Source organism: Crinia signifera, chromosome 12 (genome assembly GCF_055691185.1).
Source record: "Crinia signifera chromosome 12, ASM5569118v1, whole genome shotgun sequence".
Classification (NCBI taxonomy): domain Eukaryota; kingdom Metazoa; phylum Chordata; class Amphibia; order Anura; family Myobatrachidae; genus Crinia; species Crinia signifera.
In genome coordinates, this window is record NC_139228.1 from 15,256,917 (window position 1) to 15,281,084 (window position 24,168).

General features: G+C 48.8%; 1 protein-coding gene across 3 annotated transcripts in view; it reads left to right on the plus strand.

The window, feature by feature from the left end:
• The window catches only part of LOC146050006 (uncharacterized), a 38,341-nt gene extending 14,173 nt beyond the window's left edge, over positions 1–24,168 (plus strand). For 2 of the 3 annotated variants that reach the window (XM_083166768.1, XM_083166770.1), the window contains 18 exons: positions 843–903; positions 2,364–4,271; positions 5,448–5,493; positions 5,919–5,946; positions 6,606–6,644; positions 7,410–7,469; positions 7,908–8,060; positions 8,511–8,592; positions 11,927–12,007; positions 12,264–12,347; positions 12,675–12,797; positions 13,280–13,387; positions 15,583–15,696; positions 16,669–16,797; positions 18,525–18,641; positions 19,589–19,702; positions 19,836–19,953; positions 23,667–24,168. In XM_083166768.1, the coding sequence (XP_083022894.1) occupies positions 843–903; positions 2,364–4,271; positions 5,448–5,493; positions 5,919–5,946; positions 6,606–6,644; positions 7,410–7,469; positions 7,908–8,060; positions 8,511–8,592; positions 11,927–12,007; positions 12,264–12,347; positions 12,675–12,797; positions 13,280–13,387; positions 15,583–15,696; positions 16,669–16,797; positions 18,525–18,641; positions 19,589–19,702; positions 19,836–19,942 (3,354 nt within the window). In that variant the 3' untranslated portion in view covers positions 19,943–19,953; positions 23,667–24,168. The remainder of the gene's footprint in view (positions 1–842; positions 904–2,363; positions 4,272–5,447; positions 5,494–5,918; positions 5,947–6,605; positions 6,645–7,409; positions 7,470–7,907; positions 8,061–8,510; positions 8,593–11,926; positions 12,008–12,263; positions 12,348–12,674; positions 12,798–13,279; positions 13,388–15,582; positions 15,697–16,668; positions 16,798–18,524; positions 18,642–19,588; positions 19,703–19,835; positions 19,954–23,666) is intronic. The other variant, XM_083166769.1, reaches the window with a different exon arrangement.

Sequence of the window (24,168 nt, forward strand, 5' to 3'; positions counted from 1 at the left end):
CCAGACAGATCATTTTGGATCAATCGGACCTTCGCTGCAGATCCGTGTAGAGAAGACTGACCAGACCTTAGAGACTTCTAAATCCAACCTGACACCTCCCAAATGGATGGTCTTGCTGGATCTCTTATTCTGCACCCATCAGCAGAGGGCGCCCTTGCTAGTGGACTACCTCCTTCCCTTGCAGTGGTTATACACCTTAAAGTCTAAAGGAGTCAATTTGCTCAAGTTTCTAAAAATGAATAGGTGACATTGTCCATAGCAACCAATACAATTCGGTCTATCATTTTCTAGGATGCAATAAAGAAATGATATGCACAATCTGATTGGGTGTGCTAGTTGCCATGGTAACAGCAGGGAAATTCCAACAACTGCCCCTCCACTCACCCTCCCTCGTGTGATCTCACCGCAGGCACATGGATTTCTGTGCGCAGCCCCAAATAACGATCGCTAGTCTGGCATACCCATAAGTGCGCCATTTAGAGGCACTTACCGACGCGACTTAGTGGCTCCTAGTTTAATTGACCCCTGTTCAGCGGAGCAGGTCCAGGGGTAGGAAATGATTGGAACATCGGGGGGCGGGGATCTTTGAAGTTGCGGCAATCCCCCGCGGCCAGCAGGGGAACATGACACCACCTCATTGTTTGTTCTCGTTTGTGTTATCCCGGTGAGGATTGTCATTCCATTTGTGTGAGTTTATACATCCCGGTGAGGATTGTCATTCCATTTGTGTGAGTTTATACACCAGAAACAAAGTATTTGTCATGTTAATGCTGATATGCCGTTCCTCTCCCAAACCCCAATGAAGTGTGTATTTGATGGATTTTTATATTTGGATGCTTTAGGTTGTGAATACAGTATTTACTCGGGAAATAGACCAGGAAAAATTTGAATCCTTTACTGAAGGTAGGTTCACACCTTATTCTCTTCACTTCCTAGCAGGGAGAGAATACTGGGTTTTACACAGGCTCAATTCGATATATTTATGTGCACCAACATTAAATCTAAACACCCATAAACATTAATAATTAAATAAGGTTCTCATCATCTATATAGCCGTGTCTCCTGTGCTGGTTGAAAAGGAAAGTGACATCACGGTTACCAACAATAAGGGCGTGTTTCACAGAAGTGACATCACCACTCACTGTGGAGATGATTTAGATCAATTCATGTCACTTGAGTATAATCTAACTTGGGGCCTGGTTCTGAACTGCAGACCTCACCATCAAATTATTTTTCTCCCCATCGCTAACAAGTCAGTTCAGACCACATGTCTTCAACCTGTGGCCCTCCAGATGTTGTGGAACTACATGTCCCAGCATGCCCCGACAGTTTTGGCATGCTCTTATAGAAAAACTGTGGCAATGCATGCTGGGACATGTAGTTTCACAACATCTGGAGCACCACAGGTTGAAGACCCATGGTTTAGACCAGGGCTGGGCAACACCGGCCCTCCAGATGTTAATGAACTACACATCCCAGGATGCTTTGCATTAGGTTTGCTATGTGGCGATGCTGAAACTGATGCAAGGCATCCTGGGATGTGTAGTTCATTAACATCTGGAGGGCCGGTGTTGCCCAGCCCTGGTTTAGAGTGACTTTTATTATGGACGAATTTGTGGCGGGCGCTGACGTCAGCAGCCTGCCCCAAGCAGGCATCTATATAGCATCTATGGGTGCACTGACCGTTTTTGTGGGCACACCCATAAAACCCTGTATCCGCCCCCTGCCCTCCCATCCTAGAAGCAAACACCCCAGCGAGTGTGAAACTCGCCGTAGGCATTTGCTCTGTGGCTTTGCACATGCGCATATTCACATTTTGCAAAATATTCTAGTAGAAGTTGTGACAAATGCTACAATACATACTTTTGGTATTTGCATTCGTTGGAGGATGAGGAGAGATATCCCAGTATCGTAAATATAATATCATACATTCCTGAATCCATGGCAAAACCAGTAGAGCGACACTATTGGTCCCTGCTTCCTAGTGCCAGCCGCCACACCCCTTTGTTATGACATCACATCCTTGGGGGTGGGGCAGGTACAATGGTACACCGAGCTGCTTGTTGGATCTTAAGATATATCCCTCTCACAGCATCCTTTTACTGAATGTGATTGTATTGACTTTTGTTGCACCTTTTTTTGTGTTTGCCATTTTTATGTTTTGTACAGAGTTTGCGAAGTTGCATTGTTGAACATTAGGTACTTATTACCCAATTTGTGACCGTTTTAGCCATGCCAAGTATCCATATATGGATTAGTTACTTTTACTCTCAGCTGCTAATGCCTCCGTAAGTTAGTCCCTTGTAGATCCCTTTTTTTTAATGGTAAATATGTAAATGTTTTTTTTTTGTTTGTTTGTTTAGACCTTTCGCCATATGAGTTGGAAGACCAAGCACCAAAAAATTGTGCAGATAGCCCATCCCTTACACATGATAGTGGAGGTAGGCTGAAATATGAGCGTGACAGTAAAGTTGTCCCGTCAGATCATCGGGACGGTAAAGTTGTCCCGACAGATCATCGGGACAGTAGAGGCAACCTGCCGAGTCTACTTGATGATAGAGGCGGGCCAATGGGTCAGTATGCCGGTAGGGGTGGCCCCATGGGTCAATATGCCGGTAGGGGTGGCCCCACGGGTCAATATGCCGGTAGGGGCGGCCCCACGGGTCAATATGCTGGTAGGGGCGGTCCCACGGGTCAATATGCTGATAGGGGCGGCCCGACAGTTCAGTATGACGGTAGAGGCGGCCCAACAGGTCCATATGACGGTAGGAGCGGCCAAAGAGGTCCATATGATGGTAGGGGCGGCCTGACTGGTCCATATGATGGTAGGGGCGGCCTGACTGGTCCATATGATGGTAGGGGCGGCCTGACTGGTCCATATGAAGGCAGGGGCAGCCTGACTGGTCCATATGAAGATAGGGGCGGCCCGACGGGTCCATATGATGCAAAGGGCAGCCTGACTGGTCCATATGATGCAAAGGGCGGCCTGACTGGTCCATATGATGCAAAGGGCGGCCAGACGGGTCCATATGATGCAAAGGGCGGCCTAACGGGTCCATATGATGCAAAGGGCGGCCCGACGGGTCCATATGATGCAAAGGGCGGCCCGACGGGTCCATATGATGCAAAGGGCGGCCCGACTGGTCCATATGATGCAAAGGGCGGCCCGGCGGGTCCATATGATGCGAGGGGCGGCCCGGCGGGTCCATATGATGCGAGGGGCGGCCCGGCGGGTCCATATGATGCGAGGGGCGGCCCGGCGGGTCCATATGGGGCGAAGGGCGGCCCGGCGGGTCCATATGACGCGAAGGGCGGCCCGGCGGGTCCATATGGCGCGAAGGGCGCCCCGGCGGGTCCATATGGCGCGAAGGGCGCCCCGGCGGGTCCATATGGCGCGAAGGGCGCCCCGGCGGGTCCATATGGCGCGAAGGGCGGCCCGGCGGGTCCATATGGCGCGAAGGGCGGCCCGGCGGGTCCATATGGCGCGAAGGGCGGCCCGGCGGGTCCATATGGCGCGAAGGGCGGCCCGGCTGGTCCATATGACGCGAAGGGCGGCCCGCCGGGTCAATATGACGCGAAGGGCGGACCGGTGGGTCAATATGACGTTAGGAGTGGCCCGACAGGTCAACGTGATGTCGGAGGTGGCCCTGCAATCCATTATGACAATGTAGGTGGTCCCTCATCTCAATATGACAGCAGAAGTGGCCCCCCATTGCAGTATGACAGTCGAATTAGACCCCTATTTGAGCATGACAGTGGCAGGCCATTTCCACGTGACCATGTTGGTGGCGGCGGCCCACCTCTTGAACGTAACATTGGAGGTGCCTCCTCATTTCAACATTTTGGCGGGACTAGTCCAGCATTGAAAAGTGGGCACACTGAAAACCGACTAATGAATCGTGACATTGATATGCCAATCCCGCGTGGAGGTGACACAGCAGCACGAGATGACCTTTGTGACATTGACATTCGATATATGAACCAAGAAAGAGGAACATCAATTCAGCAGAAAAGTAGAGGAGATGCTAAAGTCACCAAAGGTGACTACGATGACATTGATATCCGATCTCTGAGCCGCAAAACTGCCCCAGAACTGCCCCAAGGCAACACTAGTAGCAGCAAAGAGCCAAGCAGGAAACGCAGCCGCTTCTCCGATGCACCACCTGCCTTTGATGTTCGGTCTAGGATGGGCCTACTTGGAGCTGCAAAAGATAACTGCGGGGACATTGATGTGCGAAAAATGGTGCGTGAGGGCGGCACATCATTTCGAGGTAATACTTTTTCTCATTCCGCTCTTTCCATGTTATGTGCAGCTGAGACTAAACAGTAAATTTACTCAAGCTTCTAAAAATTAAGAGGCACTGTTGCCCATAGCAACCAATCGGATTCTGTCTGTCATTTTCTCCATTGCACCCTTCAAAAGGATATCCAGAATCTGAAGGTTGCTATGGGCAACATCACATACATTTTAAAAGCTTTAGTAAATTTACCCCCTGAGAATCTGATATGGAACAAGGGGGCTCATGGAAATTAAATATAGAAAACATGGTTCTGAGGTTCTTAAATGATCAGTAGAATCTATGAATTTTCATACGATGATTTTTGCTAATTTTTTGGATGGATTCCACTCGCCCTATTCAAGAGAAAAATCCAGCACCGGCGAACACCGCGTGGATCAGCAAAATTGCAGCTAATTCTAGTATTTTGTTGAATTCGTGGCCATTTTCACCCGTTTTTGCGACAGTTTTTGCCCATCTCGATTTACCCAAAAAGTGAAATGGCATCGGCGAAAATGGACTCAAAGACGGGTGAGAACGCCTGTGATTGAATACTAATCAGTGAATTATTGCTGTTTTTACGCCTGGCCGTGAAATACAGCCGGGATTTAATACCCCCCCTCCCCCCCTTTAGCTGGTGGCGTAAAAAATCTGCGGATGTCCCTTTGTACTTATTCTCCAGCACCCGCTGAGTAAAGTTATTGCACTATTAGACTATTTTATGCATTTAGCAATGAAGCCATTTCAGTATGGTTATTTCTTCAATTGTGAGATGCATGAGGATGGGCAGTGCCGTCACGATAGGTCTGTCGTCAATGTCGTTCAGATGTATTGGCCGTGAACACCCTCTTTTGGAGATTTTAGCTGCTCTTTCAGTGTGTGCCCAGCGTTAGATTTGAGAATTTGCGGGCTACATGCAAAATCAGAACATATTTACCCTGCACACAAAAATACTAAATAAATTTGCTCCCCTTGCAGCGCTTCATAGGCTTTTTGGATGGACCCGGTACCCCTCCATCTAGCACCCCACAAACTAGACACACATGCCACCAGGGTAGCAACTGTGCTGCCCTATCCATCTTGAGCCATGGTTGGCAATGCCGTCGGTACGTTCTTACTAGACTATGCTACACTGATAATGAACATGTGCCGTGATTTTTCTCATTACAGAACTGAAAGCCGCTCATGAAACCAGACTGAGGGGAGAACCAGTCAGGTAAGGGTGTATATCACATTTAAAAGGATTACAGCTTGATTGCCTGTTTGTGCCGTTTGCAGCACATTTGTTTATAATGCTGCTCCAGTTATGTTATTATCAATGTTTTACTGTTTGTTTGACCAGCAGTATGGCAACTACACATCCCAGCATGCTTCGCCACAGCTTTAGCATTTTACAATAACAAAAGGGTGGCAAGGCATGCAGGGGCTTGTAGGAACACATTGGCCAGGCCTGTGCTATGGTAATGCAATTTTATCACTAGCACCTATGAAATATTAACACTTTGGAGGATTGATCAAAATCACAGTGCCAGCTTGATCCTTTCTCTCTTGATGGGGCTAGTATGTCTCTTTTGCCTTATTTGCATAGTTCAGACACTGGCAATCAGCATGTTGTGACCAAATTATTTTTTACCCCCACAGAAAATATCGGGGGCGTAGCACAAAGGAGGTGAGTAATACAATGTTTTCCTCCATGATGGATACAGCAATTTATGCGTAACATACAAATGGTGGAATATTCTCTGGTCTAAAATGGTCTAGCTGTAGTATGATAAATATCACCATGCGAGATACTATGGAATAACCCTTAACCGTTGATATTAAGCTTGTGCCTGAAATAGCCAGTTGAAAAGTCTTCAACATATACCACTCATATAAATGTGACTGCTGTATTTCTAGCCATGAAGTGAATCCATGCAGTCTTTTAGGTTTGCTTTACTTCCTCCTGGAGCTATAGTGTATGAAGAGTGTCCATTATATGCAGCCTAACTGGGAAATGGTCACAGCTGACAGTTTCTGAGTTTTCAACAGGTGATTTTAGGAAACTTTTTTTTTTTTGGTGATTCTAGTTTAAACTATTCTATTATATCAAATTATCTTGGAGTAGATCTATTGGAAACTGTTAATTGGCATCTGTCACATTTTATTAAATGCACAATATTGCTCTTTAATGATCGTTTCATACAGAAAAGCTATAATCCAGTTCCTTACCTGTACTTTGCCATCATGTGACCCAGCTATCCCATCCAATCTAGCTGTATCACCATGCATACTCGCTGTACTGTTTTATGAATGTGTTGCACAGATTTCGTTCTTTGTAACTTTCAGGATAAGCGCTGTGACAGTGATATGGAAGTGTGCAGCATGGTAAGAAATGGCGCTTCTGCTGCATTGCGTGTGTTACTAGAGATAGTTTCCCTATGAAGGAATCCTTTTTAAACCTGGCCTCAGAAGTGTGCCTAATTTAATGATCTCCTTGTATGACGATAAATACTTTTTAACCCCCAGCATCCATGGGTCCCTATTGGATCATTACAGCCCCACAAATAGGGAAGCCAATACCGGGGCTTTTTTTCAATCCTGGAATTTCCGAGATTCCCAGGATGGTCTGGGACCCGGCAGGCCGCTGGAGCGCGATGCAGCGTGGCTGGGCGGAGTGACTATTGGGCCTGCACAGCATGACCTGTGACCGTCACGCAGAGCCGCAGGCTGGGCATCGGGAACAGGCGGGCAGAGTCTGAGCGTGTGCTCAGACTCTGCCCTGCATTAGACTGCACATGTGGGATTGGCCACCCTACCTACAAACTACCATTCAACCCCGAGTGTCCATAATATCCACAGTGGCGTTACCCCCCCCCCCATTAGCAGTAGAATCCTCCCAGTGACAATAATGATATCCTATTGAACGTAGATACCCTCCCTCCCCACCCAAGCAGCCCCTATTCTTATCTCTGCACCCAGTCGGGAACCATTGGCCTGATCTGTTTCAGAGTAGATACAGTAATGCTCCATGTAGAACAATTACAGACGTCAGTGCCACAGGACCGCTGTTACATTCTCACTGTTTGCGACCACTCAGTAATTTATCCAAAGTGTGGTAACGTTATGTAAGCCGCTCTCTCTCTCGTCTAGGACCTAAGTGACTGTGAGCCGGAGGAGTTCTTGTGCAATGAGGAGCTGTTTGACTTCTTGGTAGGTGGATTTACTGACGCTAACAAATGTTCCCAATTTTCCATCTGTTTTGTCGGAAATGGCCGCAGATTGTCGCATTCTCGGCAAGCGCTAAATGCATTAGAATTGAAAGATCTAGTACAGATCTGTTGTGTGGTCTTGCCTGCGGAGTCGATTTTTCTGTTCGATTTCCACATCGGAATCAAATCTGCATCCAATGCAAAACGCTCGATTTTTCTATACGATTTCTATTCGATTTTGGCTACATAGTCATTAGGGCCTGATTCAGACTCTGAGTCTATTCGTTGCCTGACGAGCGGGTAAACGCCGAAGGCGCATATTCACGTGTGCACAAACCCCAACCATCGGGGACGGTGCCGAATTAGGCCCGCTGCGAGCACCGTGTCTACACTACATTACTTTTCGCACTGCTGACTGTCTGTCGTTTGGGCCTTTCAGAGAACGTTCTGCATTTCTAGCGATGAGGACGCTAACTTCATCGTGACAGTGACGAACAAGCTGAACGAATCCGTGGCGCGGCACAGGAAACGCACCGATGATTTAAAGAAACGAATCATGGAAGAGAAAAAGAGTTTGGCAGAGGAAAAGAAGGTATGCGTCTCCCATAGTCCATGCCGTGTGCGTCAGGCTGCTGCCCTCCTCCAGCTTGTCGCCTCCTTCTGTTGTATGTAGAACATGCATAAGGCCTGAGCCTGTACCATGGGAGGGCGTAACGCTAGTGACTGCAGCTGGACAAACCAGGGGCGCAAATAAATTTTTTATATGGTTGCATGCAGGGTAAATACAGGCTGCTTTTACATGTAACCTACAAATACTGCTGCACACCCAGTCTAGGGGAGAGAGGACAGGCTGCCGCTGCGTGTGTTTATTTTTATATGGTTCCAAATGAATGCATAAGAAGTCTGATATATTCCTGGTTGAGATCAGATTATTACCATTAGCATTGTTTTGTTGTATGTGGGGATACTAATGACCATTCGGTTTATCTAGTACCTGATGCAGGACTCTGCAATGTATAACTAGCACTGTCCTTTCTTCTAGGCATTTTTAGCACTGAAGACCAAAAAAAGTCGTGCACTCTCTCCGTGCTACAACAAGACTGCAGAGAATTCTGCATCCAGAGGTGGTGTTACCCCTCCCCCCCCCAGTGTCCTCCTTCCTCTCACCATCAGTGTGTGTGTGTGTGTGTGTGTGTGCGCGCTACTTCCTCTCACCATCCGTGTGTGTGTGCTACTTCCTCTCACCATCAGTGTGTGTGCTACTTCCTCTCACCATCAGTGTGTGTGTGCTACTTCCTCTCACCATCAGTGTGTGTGTGTGCTACTTCCTCTCACCATCAGTGTGTGTGTGTGCTACTTCCTCTCACCATCAGTGTGTGTGTGTGTGTGTGTGCTACTTCCTCTCACCGTCACTCTGTGTGTGTGCTACTTCCTCTCACCGTCACTCTGTGTGTGTGCTACTTCCTCTCACCGTCACTCTGTGTGTGTGTGTGCTACTTCCTCTCACCGTCACTCTGTGTGTGTGTGTGCTACTTCCTCTCACCGTCACTCTGTGTGTGTGTGTGCTACTTCCTCTCACCGTCACTCTGTGTGTGTGTGTGTGCTACTTCCTCTCACCGTCACTCTGTGTGTGTGTGTGTGCTACTTCCTCTCACCGTCACTCTGTGTGTGTGTGTGCTACTTCCTCTCACCGTCACTCTGTGTGTGTGTGTGCTACTTCCTCTCACCGTCACTCTGTGTGTGTGTGTGTGCTACTTCCTCTCACCGTCACTCTGTGTGTGCGCTACTTCCTCTCACCGTCACTCTGTGTGTGCGCTACTTCCTCTCACCGTCACTCTGTGTGTGCGCTACTTCCTCTCACCGTCACTCTGTGTGTGCGCTACTTCCTCTCACCGTCACTCTGTGTGTGCGCTACTTCCTCTCACCGTCACTCTGTGTGTGCGCTACTTCCTCTCACCGTCACTCTGTGTGTGCGCTACTTCCTCTCACCGTCACTCTGTGTGTGCGCTACTTCCTCTCACCGTCACTCTGTGTGTGCGCTACTTCCTCTCACCGTCACTCTGTGTGTGCGCTACTTCCTCTCACCATCACTCTGTGTGTGCTACTTCCTCTCACCATCAGTGTGTGTGTGTGTGTGTGTGTGTGCTACTTCCGCTCACCATCAGTGTGTGTGTGTGTGTGCTACTTCCTCTCACCATCAGTGTGTGTGTGTGTGCTACTTCCTCTCACCATCAGTGTGTGTGCTACTTCCTCTCACCATCAGTGTGTGTGTGTGTGTGTGTGTGTGTGTGTGTGTGCTACTTCCTCTCACCATCAGTGTGTTTGTGCTTCTTCCTCTCACCATCAGTCTGTGTGTGTGCTTCTTCCTCTCTCCATCAGTGTGTGTGTGCTTCTTCCTCTCACCATCAGTCTCTGTGTGTGCTACTTCCTCTCACCATCAGTGTGTGTGTGCTACGTCCTCTCACCATCAGTGTGTGTGTGCGCTACGTCCCCTCACCATCAGTGTGTGTGCTACTTCCTCTCACCATCAGTGAGTGTGTGTGCTACTTCCTCTCACCATCAGTGTGTGTGCTACTTCCTCTCACCATCAGTATGTGTGTGTGCTACTTCCTCTCACCATCACGTGTGTGTGTGCTCTTTCCGCTCGCCATCAGTGTGTGTGTTACTTCCTCTCGCCATCAGTGTGTTACCTTCTCTATCAGCATGTTTTCTCCTTTCAATTAACAGTATTGTTGGTTTTATATTTTACCACTAAAAATCAGTGTGTAACCTCACTTCCCACCTATAGATTACTACCTCGCACTGCCACTTTGTGTGTCTGTTTGTGACCTCCTTGCACTGCCCACTGCATGAACACCTCTCCCTGCCCACTTTGTGTGTGTCACCTCCTCTCCCTGCCCACTGTGCCTACTTTCATATAATGTAGTCTGTGTGTGTGCTACTTCCTCTCACCGTCACTCTGTGTGTGTGTGCTACTTCCTCTCACCGTCACTCTGTGTGTGTGTGTGTGCTACTTCCTCTCACCGTCACTCTGTGTGTGTGCTACTTCCTCTCACCGTCACTCTGTGTGTGTGCTACTTCCTCTCACCGTCACTCTGTGTGTGTGCTACTTCCTCTCACCGTCACTCTGTGTGTGTGTGTGCTACTTCCTCTCACCGTCACTCTGTGTGTGTGTGCTACTTCCTCTCACCGTCACTCTGTGTGTGTGCTACTTCCTCTCACCGTCACTCTGTGTGTGCGCTACTTCCTCTCACCATCACTCTGTGTGCGCTACTTCCTCTCACCATCACTCTGTGTGTGCGCTACTTCCTCTCACCATCACTCTGTGTGTGCGCTACTTCCTCTCACCATCAGTGTGTGTGTGTGTGTGTGCGCTACTTCCGCTCACCATCAGTGTGTGTGTGTGTGCTACTTCCGCTCACCATCAGTGTGTGTGTGTGTGTGTGTGTGTGTGTGTGCTACTTCCTCTCACCATCAGTGTGTGTGTGTGTGTGTGCTACTTCCTCTCACCATCAGTGTGTGTGCTACTTCCTCTCACCATCAGTGTGTGTGTGTGTGCTACTTCCTCTCACCATCAGTGTGTTTGTGCTACTTCCTCTCACCATCAGTGTGTGTGCTACTTCCTCTCACCATCCGTCTGTGTGTGTGTGCTACTTCCTCTCACCATCAGTCTGTGTGTGTGCTTCTTCCTCTCACCATCAGTCTGTGTGTGTGCTTCTTCCTCTCTCCATCAGTGTGTGTGTGCTTCTTCCTCTCACCATCAGTCTCTGTGTGTGCTACTTCCTCTCACCATCAGTGTGTGTGTGCTACGTCCTCTCACCATCAGTGTGTGTGTGCTACGTCCTCTCACCATCAGTGTGTGTGTGCTACGTCCTCTCACCATCAGTGTGTGTGTGCTACGTCCTCTCACCATCAGTGTGTGTGTGTGTGCTACGTCCTCTCACCATCAGTGTGTGTGTGTGCTACTTCCTCTCACCATCAGTGTGTGTGTGCTACTTCCTCTCACCATCAGTGTGTGTGCTACTTCCTCTCACCATCAGTATGTGTGTGTGCTACTTCCTCTCACCATCACGTGTGTGTGTGCTCTTTCCGCTCGCCATCAGTGTGTGTGTGTTACTTCCTCTCGCCATCAGTGTGTTACCTTCTCTATCAGCATGTTTTCTCCTTTCAATTAACAGTATTGTTGGTTTTATATTTTACCACTAAAAATCAGTGTGTAACCTCACTTCCCACCTATAGATTACTACCTCGCACTGCCACTTTGTGTGTCTGTTTGTGACCTCCTTGCACTGCCCACTGCATGAACACCTCTCCCTGCCCACTTTGTGTGTGTCATCTCCTCTCCCTGCCCACTGTGCCTACTTTCATATAATGTAGTGTGTGTGTGTGTGTGTGTGTGTGTGTGTGTGTGTGTGTGAGCTCCCCTTGCTTATTTTGTGTTTGTTACTTCATTTTCAGTCAAAAGTTTACGTTACAGACCATCTCCTCCCAACTACAACATCGGAGCCCAGAGTGAAGTGAAATCGTCCAAAACAGATGGTACATCTATATTGTTTTTGAGTAGACCCTGCCCACTGTGTGTGTGTGTGTGTGTGTTGGTGTCACCTCTTCTCCCTGCCCACTGTGTGTGTGTGTGTGTGTGTCACCTCTTCTCCCTGCCCACTGTGTGTGTGGGTGTCACCTCCTCTCTCTGCCCACTGTGTGTGTGTGTGTGTTACCTCCTATCATATAACACACATTTTGTATGTGCATGTTACCTCCCCCTTACTTATGTCTTTGTTACTTTCATTTTCAGCCCCTAGTTCCAGACCTGCTTTGTTACCGCCTCCTCCCAAAACCACCGCAGCCCAGAGTGGAATTAAAGCTTTCAAACCAAATGGTACATCTATGCTTTCTGGCCGTGTGGTTATGTATGATCAAATGATAGTAATGATGCTGGCACACATCGCTGACTGTCGTCATCACAATTCAGAATGATTAATATCCATGGGTTTGTAATGTATAATGCAGTATGGACAGGTTGGGGAGAAGGATGAGAACTATCGAGGCACGAGGCATAGTGGAATAGTAATGTGTGGTTTAATTATAATGATCTAACAAGCTCCCAGTACTTCTCCATTGCCCCTCCCTCGCTTTCTCCTTCATATGGAACCTAGGGGGAGTGAAGTAGGTGCTTGCTCTCTCACTGCGCGTTTCTTGCTCTCAGTTCCAGCTCCCAGTTCCAGCGCTCTCTCCAATCCCCCATCACAGTCTCCTGCCAAAACCGCTGCAACCGCTGGTGCACCAAAACCTTTAATGTCCATTGTGTTTGACTCCAAAGGTTCTGCAGGTAATTGTGTCTTGTTTCCTTAGTACGGGGTTTGTCAGTTACAGAACACGTTCATTACTACACCTATTTATATTATATTACTGGTGGCAGTTTGCACAGTGCTGTGTTATACGCGCTTCAGCCAAACCGTTCCCTGCCACTGGTGTTACTCAGGGTCGGAGTGGAATAGCCTCTATTATACTCGCCTGTGGGGCATGACCAGCTACGGTATCAGCTGACACACAAGGCTGTGGGGGAGATGTCTCAAACATATGGAAGAGATAATGTACCAATGAATAAATGCCTGTCCTGTCTGTAAAGAGTCCTAACTGTTGGTACTTACCGCTTAATCTCTCCAAGGTTTAAAACTCCTCCCCCTGGGATTTTACCTGTCAGTAGGTCATTGTATGTTCTCTTTCTATTCTATGTAATGGTGATTGTTATTTGGGCTTCTAAGCCGTAGGGTAGTATGTTTTATTCATATAATTGTCCTTGCCTATTAGCAGCCGCGGCAAAAACAAACCTGCCCCAAACTCTGCCAAGCTCCAAAGTCGTTCAGAAAGCCCCGGAGGCGCAGCCGGTGGTGGTGTCAGCGGGGAATCTGCCTCAAGGTATGTGATGACGTTCATGTTTGGGTTCCACATATTGGTGGGTAACCCCCTACATGTGTTTCTTATAAGGGGGGCGATATGTATAAAGTCTTGGAGACAGAAGCGGATTGACTGATGCTACTTTATCTCCATACACTTATTGCTCTCCATGGCTTAGTACATAGACGACCCCCCCCCCCCCCAGGCTCTGAAATAAGTCTCATTAGTAAAATTGTGTTTTTATAAACTGATTTAGAGGGAACATTATGAACTCTATGGTTCAATATATTTTGCTGACATCACATCGATGCTCATAATGTCGATAATTATTATTAGGCTGCAGGTCGTCCATTGGCTACTTATCTAGTCTTGGGATGAGCGTTATGCTCATCCCAGTGCCTAATTGTTCCCTCCCGGTAGCCTAGCCACCTCCTGGTGCCTTAGTCTTCCCTTCCGGTAGCACCGCGGCCTGACCCTCCCCTAGTGCCGCGGCCTGACCCTCCCCTAGTGCCGCGGCCTGACCCTCCCCTAGTGCCGCGGCCTGACCCTCCCCTAGTGCCGCGGCCTGACCCTCCCCTAGTGCCGCGGCCTGACCCTCCCCTAGTGCCGCGGCCTGACCCTCCCCTAGTGCCGCGGCCTGACCCTCCCCTAGTGCCGCGGCCTGACCCTCCCCTAGTGCCGCGGCCTGACCCTCCCCTAGTGCCGCGGCCTGACCCTCCCCTAGTGCCGCGGCCTGACCCTCCCCTAGTGCCGCGGCCTGACCCTCTCCTAGTGCCGCGGCCTGACCCTCTCCTAGTGCCGCGGCCTGACCCTCCCCTAGTGCCGCGGCCTGACCCTCCCCTAGTGCCGCGGCCTGACCCTCCCCTAGTGCCGCGGCCTGACCCTCCCCTAGTGCCGCGGCCTGACCCTCCCCTAGTGCCGCGGCCTGACCCTCCCCTAGTGCCGCGGCCTGACCCTCCCCTAGTGCCGCGGCCTGACCCTCCCCTAGTGCCGCGGCCTGACCCTCCCCTAGTGCCGCGGCCTGACCCTCCCCTAGTGCCGCGGCCTGACCCTCCCCTAGTGCCGCGGCCTGACCCTCCCCTAGTGCCGCGGCCTGACCCTCCCCTAGTGCCGCGGCCTGACCCTCCCCTAGTGCCGCGGCCTGACCCTCCCCTAGTGCCGCGGCCTGACCCTCCCCTAGTGCCGCGGCCTGACCCTCCCCTAGTGCCGCGGCCTGACCCTCCCCTAGTGCCGCGGCCTGACCCTCCCCTAGTGCCGCGGCCTGACCCTCCCCTAGTGCCGCGGCCTGACCCTCCCCTAGTGCCGCGGCCTGACCTTCTAGCCTAAATCTAACCCACCTTTAAAAAAAAAAAAAAACCTTTTCTGGTATTAAAATATGTTGGTGAGAAGAATTACTGGACCAGGACGGGCTTTTGCTTGTGCGTCTGGTTACACCTGGTTCTGGTCTCGGCATGTTGCCTTTATATTGACCTGTTTGTGCAAACGTCTAATCTGGACAGTAGATTATGGAAGAAGCAGGCCACTGATTTTACATGTACATTGGTCTAGCTGTCAGTATGGACTCCTCATTAATGTATACTGTCCCCAGTTGTGTATATGTAATATCAGGATCACACTATGGGGGTTATTCTGATTCACTCGGAAAGGCACAATCACTCTAATGGACAAAACCATGGGCACTGCAGGTGGGGCTGATGTAACATGTGCAGAGAGAGTTAGATTTGGGTGGGGGTGTACTTCAAACTGATATCTATATTGCAATGTAAAAATAAAGCAGCCAGTATTTACCCTGCACAGAAACAATAAAACACCTAAATCTAACTCTCTGCACATATTACATCAGCCCCACCTGCAGTGCGTATGGTTTTGTCCATTAGAGAGTGATTGTGCCTTTCCGAGTGAGTCAGAATTTGGCACTTACACGCCCTAGCTGTCGTTAACTTAACACGTGTGCACCACTCGCTCTACTGAGCAGCCACTCTCAGGTACCTTAGGAGTGTGTTACCAAAGCTACACGTGGGTTTTGTTTTGCCCATCTGTAGTTCTAACCTAATGAGTAGGTGTGGAAACTATGGTCGCTTACAGTTATTAAACAATCCAAGGTTTTCCTGGCCATGTATTAATAGTCCTCCCGATGGGCCAAGTCTCCTGTTGCTCTCCATTATGTGCCTAAGGGCCTCAGTTGTACCGTCATGTGTATAATTCTCTTTCTGTAGTATCAGCAGTGAATACAACCCAACCACTACATTTGCCAGTCACCCAGGCAAGTCAGAAGGGGCTCATGCCAGATCCAGTACCATCTATTGGGTCAACTTTGACCAGACCTCAAGGTAGCCATTTATTCATTATTTCTCTGTTACGTATATGTATGCTGATTACCACAGCCTAACTTTTATTGTCATTGTTATGTTTGAGTGTCATGTCTGGTGCACAGGGGTCCCAGTAATGTAATATCGTTCTCAGTCATTGGTAGGACGCGGATGTCTCTAGTTCCTAGTGGATCTGACTGGCTACAAAATGGCTGCCACCGCTGAGGAATTATTGTTTTATGGTTTTAGTATTCAACTGGACCTGCCATCATGTAAAACCTAATTCCTGTCTAGATAAACTTAATCTATTCATGTTTTGTTTTATAAGCCAGAATAAACTTGTCCTCCGTCCAACAGCAGCTGCCATCTTACATTCTCCCCACCTCAGTTTTGCATATTACGCCACTGGCATGAGGGACAGATGACATTCAAAAGAATATGTAAATATTTCAGGAGAAAATAACTGGATTAATTATAATATACTAGTTGAAAGCCCGTCAAAATGCAACATTGAGCTGTGGCGGTTTTTAGCTGAAACTCTCCACCCCAGTCCCTATCTGCTCCTACCTCCATATTTACAGCTGCCCCTCGATACATATCCAGCAAGTTTGAATCAAATATATATATTACCAACTCAGCCCATATTAATATAAATTCTTCCATAACTTAACCTTATGCGTTTTGTTTTTACTCCTATTGTTGCAGTAATGGTTGTTTTTGAGGATCCAGTGACGACGTGACAAATACTAACCCACAGTAAACAACCTAGTGTATATAACCTCCCCAAAACAGATTTCAGTTTTGCTTCCTAGTACTAAAATTCTTAAGCCTGCAGTATTGTTTGCTGACCACAGGGTGGCACTGTAATAGTGGCAAGTTGGACCACTAGTGTGCCTTACAATCCGATAGGTCGGAATGGTAAATTGAATTATACTGGATTTCTCTTGTACAACAAAAAGATCCTTTTTAATGAAGGAGGTGTTTACCTTACAGGTATTTCTACCGATCTCTCCAGCCGAATTCAGCAGTTTCTTAGTTCCCAGCATGTCGACAAAGACCTCTTGAATAAGCTGAAACCACTCTTTTTGCCCGGAGCGGTCAAATTACCCGGTACTCTTCCAGGTACAGCCTTCAATTGATTTTCATTAACCCTAAAACTATTAATACAGTTGTATTACTATAATATTTATGGCCGACTGTGTGTCCAGCCGGTCATCCTCATGCTGTCATGTCCTGGTGGGCCTATGTGGAGGCCTGGGGCTGTAATCATGGGGCCGATTTTCGGTTCATTTGCAATGAACCGAAGTCAGCCCCTACCCTGATGGTTGGGGTTTGCGCACTGTGTAACCAGAATCAGGCCCCACATCCATCTCACTCTTAGTCTGGTCTCTGTACCCCTTCTTTTCTCTCTGTGAGATATTGGGCACCTTTCAAGTTTACCTCCAGATGCTCCGCCTTCTCCCCCTCTATACCTCCACAATCTCAGCCTTCTCCCCCTCTATACCTCCAGAAGCTCCGCCTTCTCCCCCTCTATACCTCCAGAAGCTCTGCCTTCTCCCCCTCTATACCTCCAGAAGCTCCGCCATCTCCCCTCTGTATACCTCCAGAAGCTCCGCCTTCTCCCCCCCCTCTATCTCCAGAAGCTCCGCCTTCTCCCCCCCTCTATCTCCAGAAGCTCTGCCTTCTCCCCCCCTCTATCTCCAGAAGCTCTGCCTTCTCCCCCCCTCTATCTCCAGAAGCTCTGCCTTCTCCCCCCCTCTATACCTCCAGAAGCTCTGCCTTCTCCCCCCCTCTATACCTCCAGAAGCTCCGCCTTCTCCCCCCTCTATACATCCAGAAGCTCCGCCTTCTCCCCCCTCTATACCTCCAGAAGCTCCGCCTTCTCCCCCCTCTATACCTCCAGAAGCTCCGCCTTCTCCCCCCTCTATACCTCCCGAAGCTCCGCCTTCTCCCCCTCTATACCTCCTGAAGCTCCGCCTCCAGCTGCTGAACTTGAGTGCTTGTCTTATGGCTGCTAGTAGAAGCCATTCACAGAGTACCAGTGACTCTGACATCTCATGTCCTGCGGCCGTAGGGCAACTCGGACACCTGATAATCTACCAATCTGTGTCCTCCGCTGCATCTTTATACGCAGCAGCTGGGACTCGCATCATTACAAATCCAGGTTCAGGCCCCACCTCTGAATCAGAATCCAATACGAGTGATTTGTAAGTGGGGACTTCATTCTTTTGAAGATGGGATGTTGCCCATAGCAACCAATCAGATTCTATTATTTTCTAGAAGGTGCTAAATAAATAAGGAGTAGAATCTGCTATGGGCAACTTTCCGTCTTTAATAGAACTCCCAGCTTGGTAAATCTGCCCCTGTGAGTCCACAGAGAAAAAGGGCGCTCTTTCATTTTGTATGAGCACCGAGGACTTAAGTCCGGTGGTCCAGGTAATTGAACATTACAGGTGACCTTTTGGTCCTTCCCAATGACCACCACAGGTCCGTTAGCTTCTAGACATTGCGGAAACCCTTGTAGTGGAGGAACGATAAAGATTTCTATAGTTTACTGTGAGAAAGGACCAGTTTTAGACCACCCATGTAATTTGGCTTCAGCCCTGGAAATGATGGGAAGGTCATGTCCCTTTTATACCATTGAGAGTTTCACTGGTGGGATGGTCTCTCACCAGTCGCACATGCATTGCGTCTCGTAGTAAATAAAGGCCTCGGAATTTACTGGCTTTGATCGGTCCAAGGGTTGTCCTGTGTAAATCGTAGACTCTGAGCTGGGGACCACACATACCAGAAGTGGACTTCTTGCTGATTGTCGGGAGTGTAGTAAATAATTATATTCATTTTCACAGAAACTGACTCTCGTTTCCTGCAAAATCCACCGATCTCTAGCTCTTTGCTTGGTAGTGGCGCTGGACTTCTCGAAACTCCCAGACCACTGTTTGGAACTGGAACCAGCCTGCTTGGAGGTAAGGTCATGTTGGGTTGCCCCTTAGGGTTCTCCTTCTTGCTATCATTTGTGTGCATCAAGGTCCCACTCACCTTATTGCAGGAGTAATAGTCAGAGAATGTCTAGTACACACACACAAACAAAGTGGCGCTTAATAATACGTGGCCATCAGTTTGCACAATATACAAACAATTTATTGCATACAATAATAAATGACAACTTCCCGGGGGTATCCATTAATATAGATACATAAACATGCACAACATCACAGATTAATCATAAAGAACGAGGTGCAGAGGCCTTTTGGGCATTTATGAGCTCACAACATATGGATACCCTTATACAATCCCATTGTTAGTAGGATACTATTTGTTGATCAAGGGGATATTGCTTATTCACTTCTGGAGGGAATTGGTACAGGGTTCAGGTAAATATACCAATCTTGCCACTCCTAGCCCTCCCTCTCTGCAGCCCAACCCACCACTCCCCTCTCCGCAGCACTACCACCCACCCCCTCATCTGCGCAGCCTAAACCCCCCCCCCCCCCCCCCCTGTTAGGAGAAGATCTAGCTTGTCCCTTGACCGCAGTTTGTGTTGCTGTAGCCGGCTTCCATCGCAGCCTCCAATACGGCCTTTTTCACTTTGTTGTTCTAGTGAAATGTGCCTTCAGTTGTGGTCGGAACACTGGTAATGATTAAATGGATTACACCAGTGGTTCACAAACTCGGTCCTCAATACACAGTAGGCCAGCGGTCCAGGTTTTAATGCTATTCATGGTTAAGCACAGATGATTAAATTCATATCTCACTTACTTTGATTATACCATTTGTGCATCAACTTGGAGATCCTACCACTGTATAAGAGGTTAAGTTAAGCCATACAAGAGGTGAAAACTTCATTTTTGTGAATGCGGCTTTTCATATGTTTTTTTGCATTTGAGTAACCCAGGTGTGTTTTACTTATCAGAGCCTGGACCTCATTTAACCCAAAATATGCTTCTTGGTAACCAGTTTGGCCAGCGAGGAGGATCCTTGTATCAGCAACGGCTGCTTTCTGGGCTGGGAACAGTCCAGCGTGAAGGTAACATAACCGGCTTTGCCCGACTATGTGTGATTGGTCTAAACAGAGGTGTGGCCGTCTTCAACCTGGGCGTGGCCTCCTATGCTTGGGAATCCTGTAATGTAAATGTGACCTTTTATATACCTTTTTATAGGACTCCTGGGCCTGCAGATTCCAGGCACCGTCGGGCTCACACCTGATTTGCGTCTTGCCCAGTGGCCCAGCCAGGTTACCTCTAGAGGCGGCACCTTCCCTCGCTAACACAGGCCTGCGTAAGTGCTGATACCCCATGTGCTGTACAGGCTGCTACGGATATTGTGTGACAAGTTCTGCATGGGGTCCTTACATGCATGGGTGATTGTATGCTCAAATTGCTTTTAGTTTTATCGGTACTTGTTTCCTAGCACGGCCACACCGATTTACATCGGGGTGGTCGTGTCGGAAAAATCGGGTCGATCGCATCGCATGCGATTTGGTCGCATGTGATGCGACCGACCGATTTTGGACCCGATTTTTTTTTTTTTTAATGAAATGTAAATCGGGTCCCTGGGACCCGATTTTACATTGGATTCAATGTAAAATATTCCCAACCCCCCCAAATGTCACGGCGTACACCCCACCCCACGATAGACGCCAACCCGAAGCGTGGCGAGCGCAGCGAGCCCGCGAGGGGCGGCGATGCGCGTCCTCCGACCTTTTCATTCCCCTACTATCCACGTGGGCGTGGAGTTGAGAATAGAATAGTGTAGCGAGCCACCGAGCCCGAAGCGTGGCGAGGGGATGCGGATACCTTCACAGGTAAACGCGTCCCTTCGCGGACTTCACAGGTGTCTGCATCGCCACGGACACCTGTGAAGCCCGCGAGGGGACGCGTATAACTGTGAAGGTATCCGCGTCCCCTCGCGGGGCTCGCCACGCTTCGGGCTCGGTGGCTCGCTGCGCTCGCCACACTATTCTATTCTCAACTCAACGCCGACGTGGATAGTAGGGGAATGAAAAGGTCGGAGGACGCGCACCGCCGCCCCTCGCGGGCTCGCTGCGCTCGCCACGCTTCGGGTTGGCGTCTATCGTGGGGTGACGACGGGGACATCTAAAATGTGAAATGGGTCATATTGGCCCATTTCACATTTTTCACATTTTTTCAGGATTTCAATGTTAAAAAATCTTTTAACATTGAAGCCTATGTAAAAATCGGGGGCATCGCGTCGGGACCTATGTTAATGGTCCCGACCGACGCGATGCCCCCGATATTTTACCTTTCCCGACACGATTTCAATGTTAAAATATTTTTTAACATTGAAGCCTATGGGGAAATCGCAGGCGTCGCGTCGGGACCATTGTTAACGGTCCCGACCGACGCGATGCCCCCGATATTTTGTCCTAGCCGGCCAAATGGACCTGATTTCAAAGGAAATCGGGTCCATCTTATGGATCGTGTACCTTAACTAAAGGTACACGATCCATAAGATTTGTGGCCGTGCTAGGAAACAAGTACCGTTTTATCATATTGTTTTTTTATTTATAGGGAACCACAAGGGGAGGGCATTCAGGGAATTTGTGCCGTAATAACTGGCATCACCGGTAGCCAGTGTCTGAGAACGTGTGCCCCAATAACTGGTGGCACAGGTAGCCAGTGTCTGAGGACATGTGCCGTATTAACTGGTATCACCGGTAGCCAGTATCTGAGAACGTGTGCTGTAATAACTGGTATCACCGGTAGCCAGTATCTGAGAACGTGTGCTGTAATAACTGGTATCACCGGTAGCCAGTGTCTGAGAATGTGCTGTAATAACTGGTGTAACCGGTAGCCAGTGTCTGAGAACGTGTGCTGTAATAACTGGTGTCACCGGTAGCCAGTGTCTGAGAACGTGTGCTGTAATAACTGGTATCACCGGTAGCCAGTATCTGAGAACGTGTGCTGTAATAACTGGTATCACCGGTAGCCAGTATCTGAGAACGTGTGCTGTAATAACTGGTATCACCGGTAGCCAGTATCTGAGAACGTGTGCTGTAATAACTGGTATCACCCGTAGCCAGTATCTGAGAACGTGTGCTGTAATAACTGGTATCACCCGTAGCCAGTGTCTGAGAATGTGCTGTAATATCTGGTGTAACCGGTAGCCAGTGTCTGAGAACGTGTGCTGTAATAACTGGTATCACCAATAGCCAGTGTCTGAGAACGTGTGCTGTAATAACTGGTATCACCGGTAGCCAGTGTCTGAGAACATGTGCAGTAATAACTGGTGGCACTGGTAGCCAGTGTCTGAGAACATGTGCAGTAATAACTGGTGGCACTGGTAGCCAGTGTCTGAGAACGTGTGCCCCAATAACTGGTATCACTTGTAGCCAGTGTCTGAGAACGTGTGCCCCAATAACTGGTATCACCGGTAGCCAGTGTCTGAGAACGTGTGCTGTAATAACTGGTATCACCGGTAGCCAGTGTCTGAGAACGTGTGCTGTAATAACTGGTGTCACCGGTAGCCAGTGTCTGAGAACGTGTGCCCCAATAACTGGTATCACTTGTAGCCAGTGTCTGAGAACGTGTGCCCCAATAACTGGTATCACCGGTAGCCAGTGTCTGAGAACATGTGCCCCAATAACTGGTATCACCGGTAGCCAGTGTCTGAGAACGTGTGCTGTAATAACTGGTATCACCGGTAGCCAGTGTCTGAGAACGTGTGCTGTAATAACTGGTGGCACCGGTAGCCAGTGTCTGAGAACGTGTGCCCCAATAACTGGTATCACCGGTAGCCAGTGTCTGAGAACGTGTGCCCCAATAACTGGTATCACCGGTAGCCAGTGTCTGAGAACGTGTGCTGTAATAACTGGTATCACCGGTAGCCAGTGTCTGAGAACGTGTGCTGTAATAACTGGTGGCACCGGTAGCCAGTGTCTGAGAACGTGTGCCCCAATAACTGGTATCACCGGTAGCCAGTGTCTGAGAACGTGTGCCATGATAACTGGTATCACCGGTAGCCAGTGTCTGAGAACGTGTGCCCCAATAACTGGTATCACCGGTAGCCAGTGTCTGAGAACGTGTGCTGTAATAACTGGTATCACTGGTAGCCAGTGTCTGAGAACGTGTGCCGTAATAACTGGTATCACTTGTAGCCAGTGTCTGAGAACGTGTGCTGTAATAACTGGTATCACCGGTAGCCAGTGCCAGAGAACGTGTGCTGTAATAACTGGTGGCACCGGTAGCCAGTGTCTGAGAACGTGTGCCCCAATAACTGGTATCACCGGTAGCCAGTGTCTGAGAACGTGTGCCATGATAACTGGTATCACCGGTAGCCAGTGTCTGAGAACGTGTGCCCCAATAACTGGTATCACCGGTAGCCAGTGTCTGAGAACGTGTGCTGTAATAACTGGTGTCACCGGTAGCCAGTGTCTGAGAACGTGTGCTGTAATAACTGGTATCACCGGTAGCCAGTGTCTGAGAACGTGTGCTGTAATAACTGGTATCACTGGTAGCCAGTGTCTGAGAACGTGTGCCGTAATAACTGGTATCACTTGTAGCCAGTGTCTGAGAACGTGTGCCCCAATAACTGGTATCACTTGTAGCCAGTGTCTGAGAACGTGTGCCCCAATAACTGGTATCACCGGTAGCCAGTGTCTGAGAACGTGTGCCCCAATAACTGGTATCACCGGTAGCCAGTGTCTGAGAACGTGTGCCATGATAACTGGTATCACCGGTAGCCAGTGTCTGAGAACGTGTGCCCCAATAACTGGTATCACCGGTAGCCAGTGTCTGAGAACGTGTGCTGTAATAACTGGTGTCACCGGTAGCCAGTGTCTGAGAATGTGTGCCGTAATAACTGGTATCACCGGTAGCCAGTGCCAGAGAACCTGTGCCGTAATAACCGCCCACCCTGGTTACCATAGAACCTGGAGCCAGAGAACCATAGCTGCTGCCCAGTGTTTGATGATACATGTGAGATAAAGACACTGCTGGCAATGACAGACCGTTACCGAACTCTCATTGCAGGTCACGTTCCCGCATCATCAGGAACCAAGAGCGGACGCTGGCGACACTCGGCAATCTGCAGATATAGCAACTTCATATTGTAGTTCTATTTTTTTTTTTATTCTGTGGTTGTTAATTAACCAATAATGGGAATCCGTTCCAGCATTGTGGCCTGTTTTACACTGCAAGTCTGAGGAGCGGTTACAGAACACGGCGATCCCGGTCACAGGTTATGCCCGTGCTAATGTAATATGATATGAAGGATCTATTACGGCAAGATGAAATCATCTTTGTGCATTTTGCTCGCGCCTCATTAGTAACGCCAACATAAACGAGAGAGACTCCATTACCATAATCCAGAAGCACTGGCCCAGGCGTATTGTATGGGCTCCTGTTGTATGAGATTACTGCATAGGGCATAGTTATATGGCCATTACATGTGTATTATTTTAGAACATTGTCTGTATTCTGTTATCAGGCATGATTATTATTTTTTTTAGAGTAAACTGTGACGTTAAGCCTA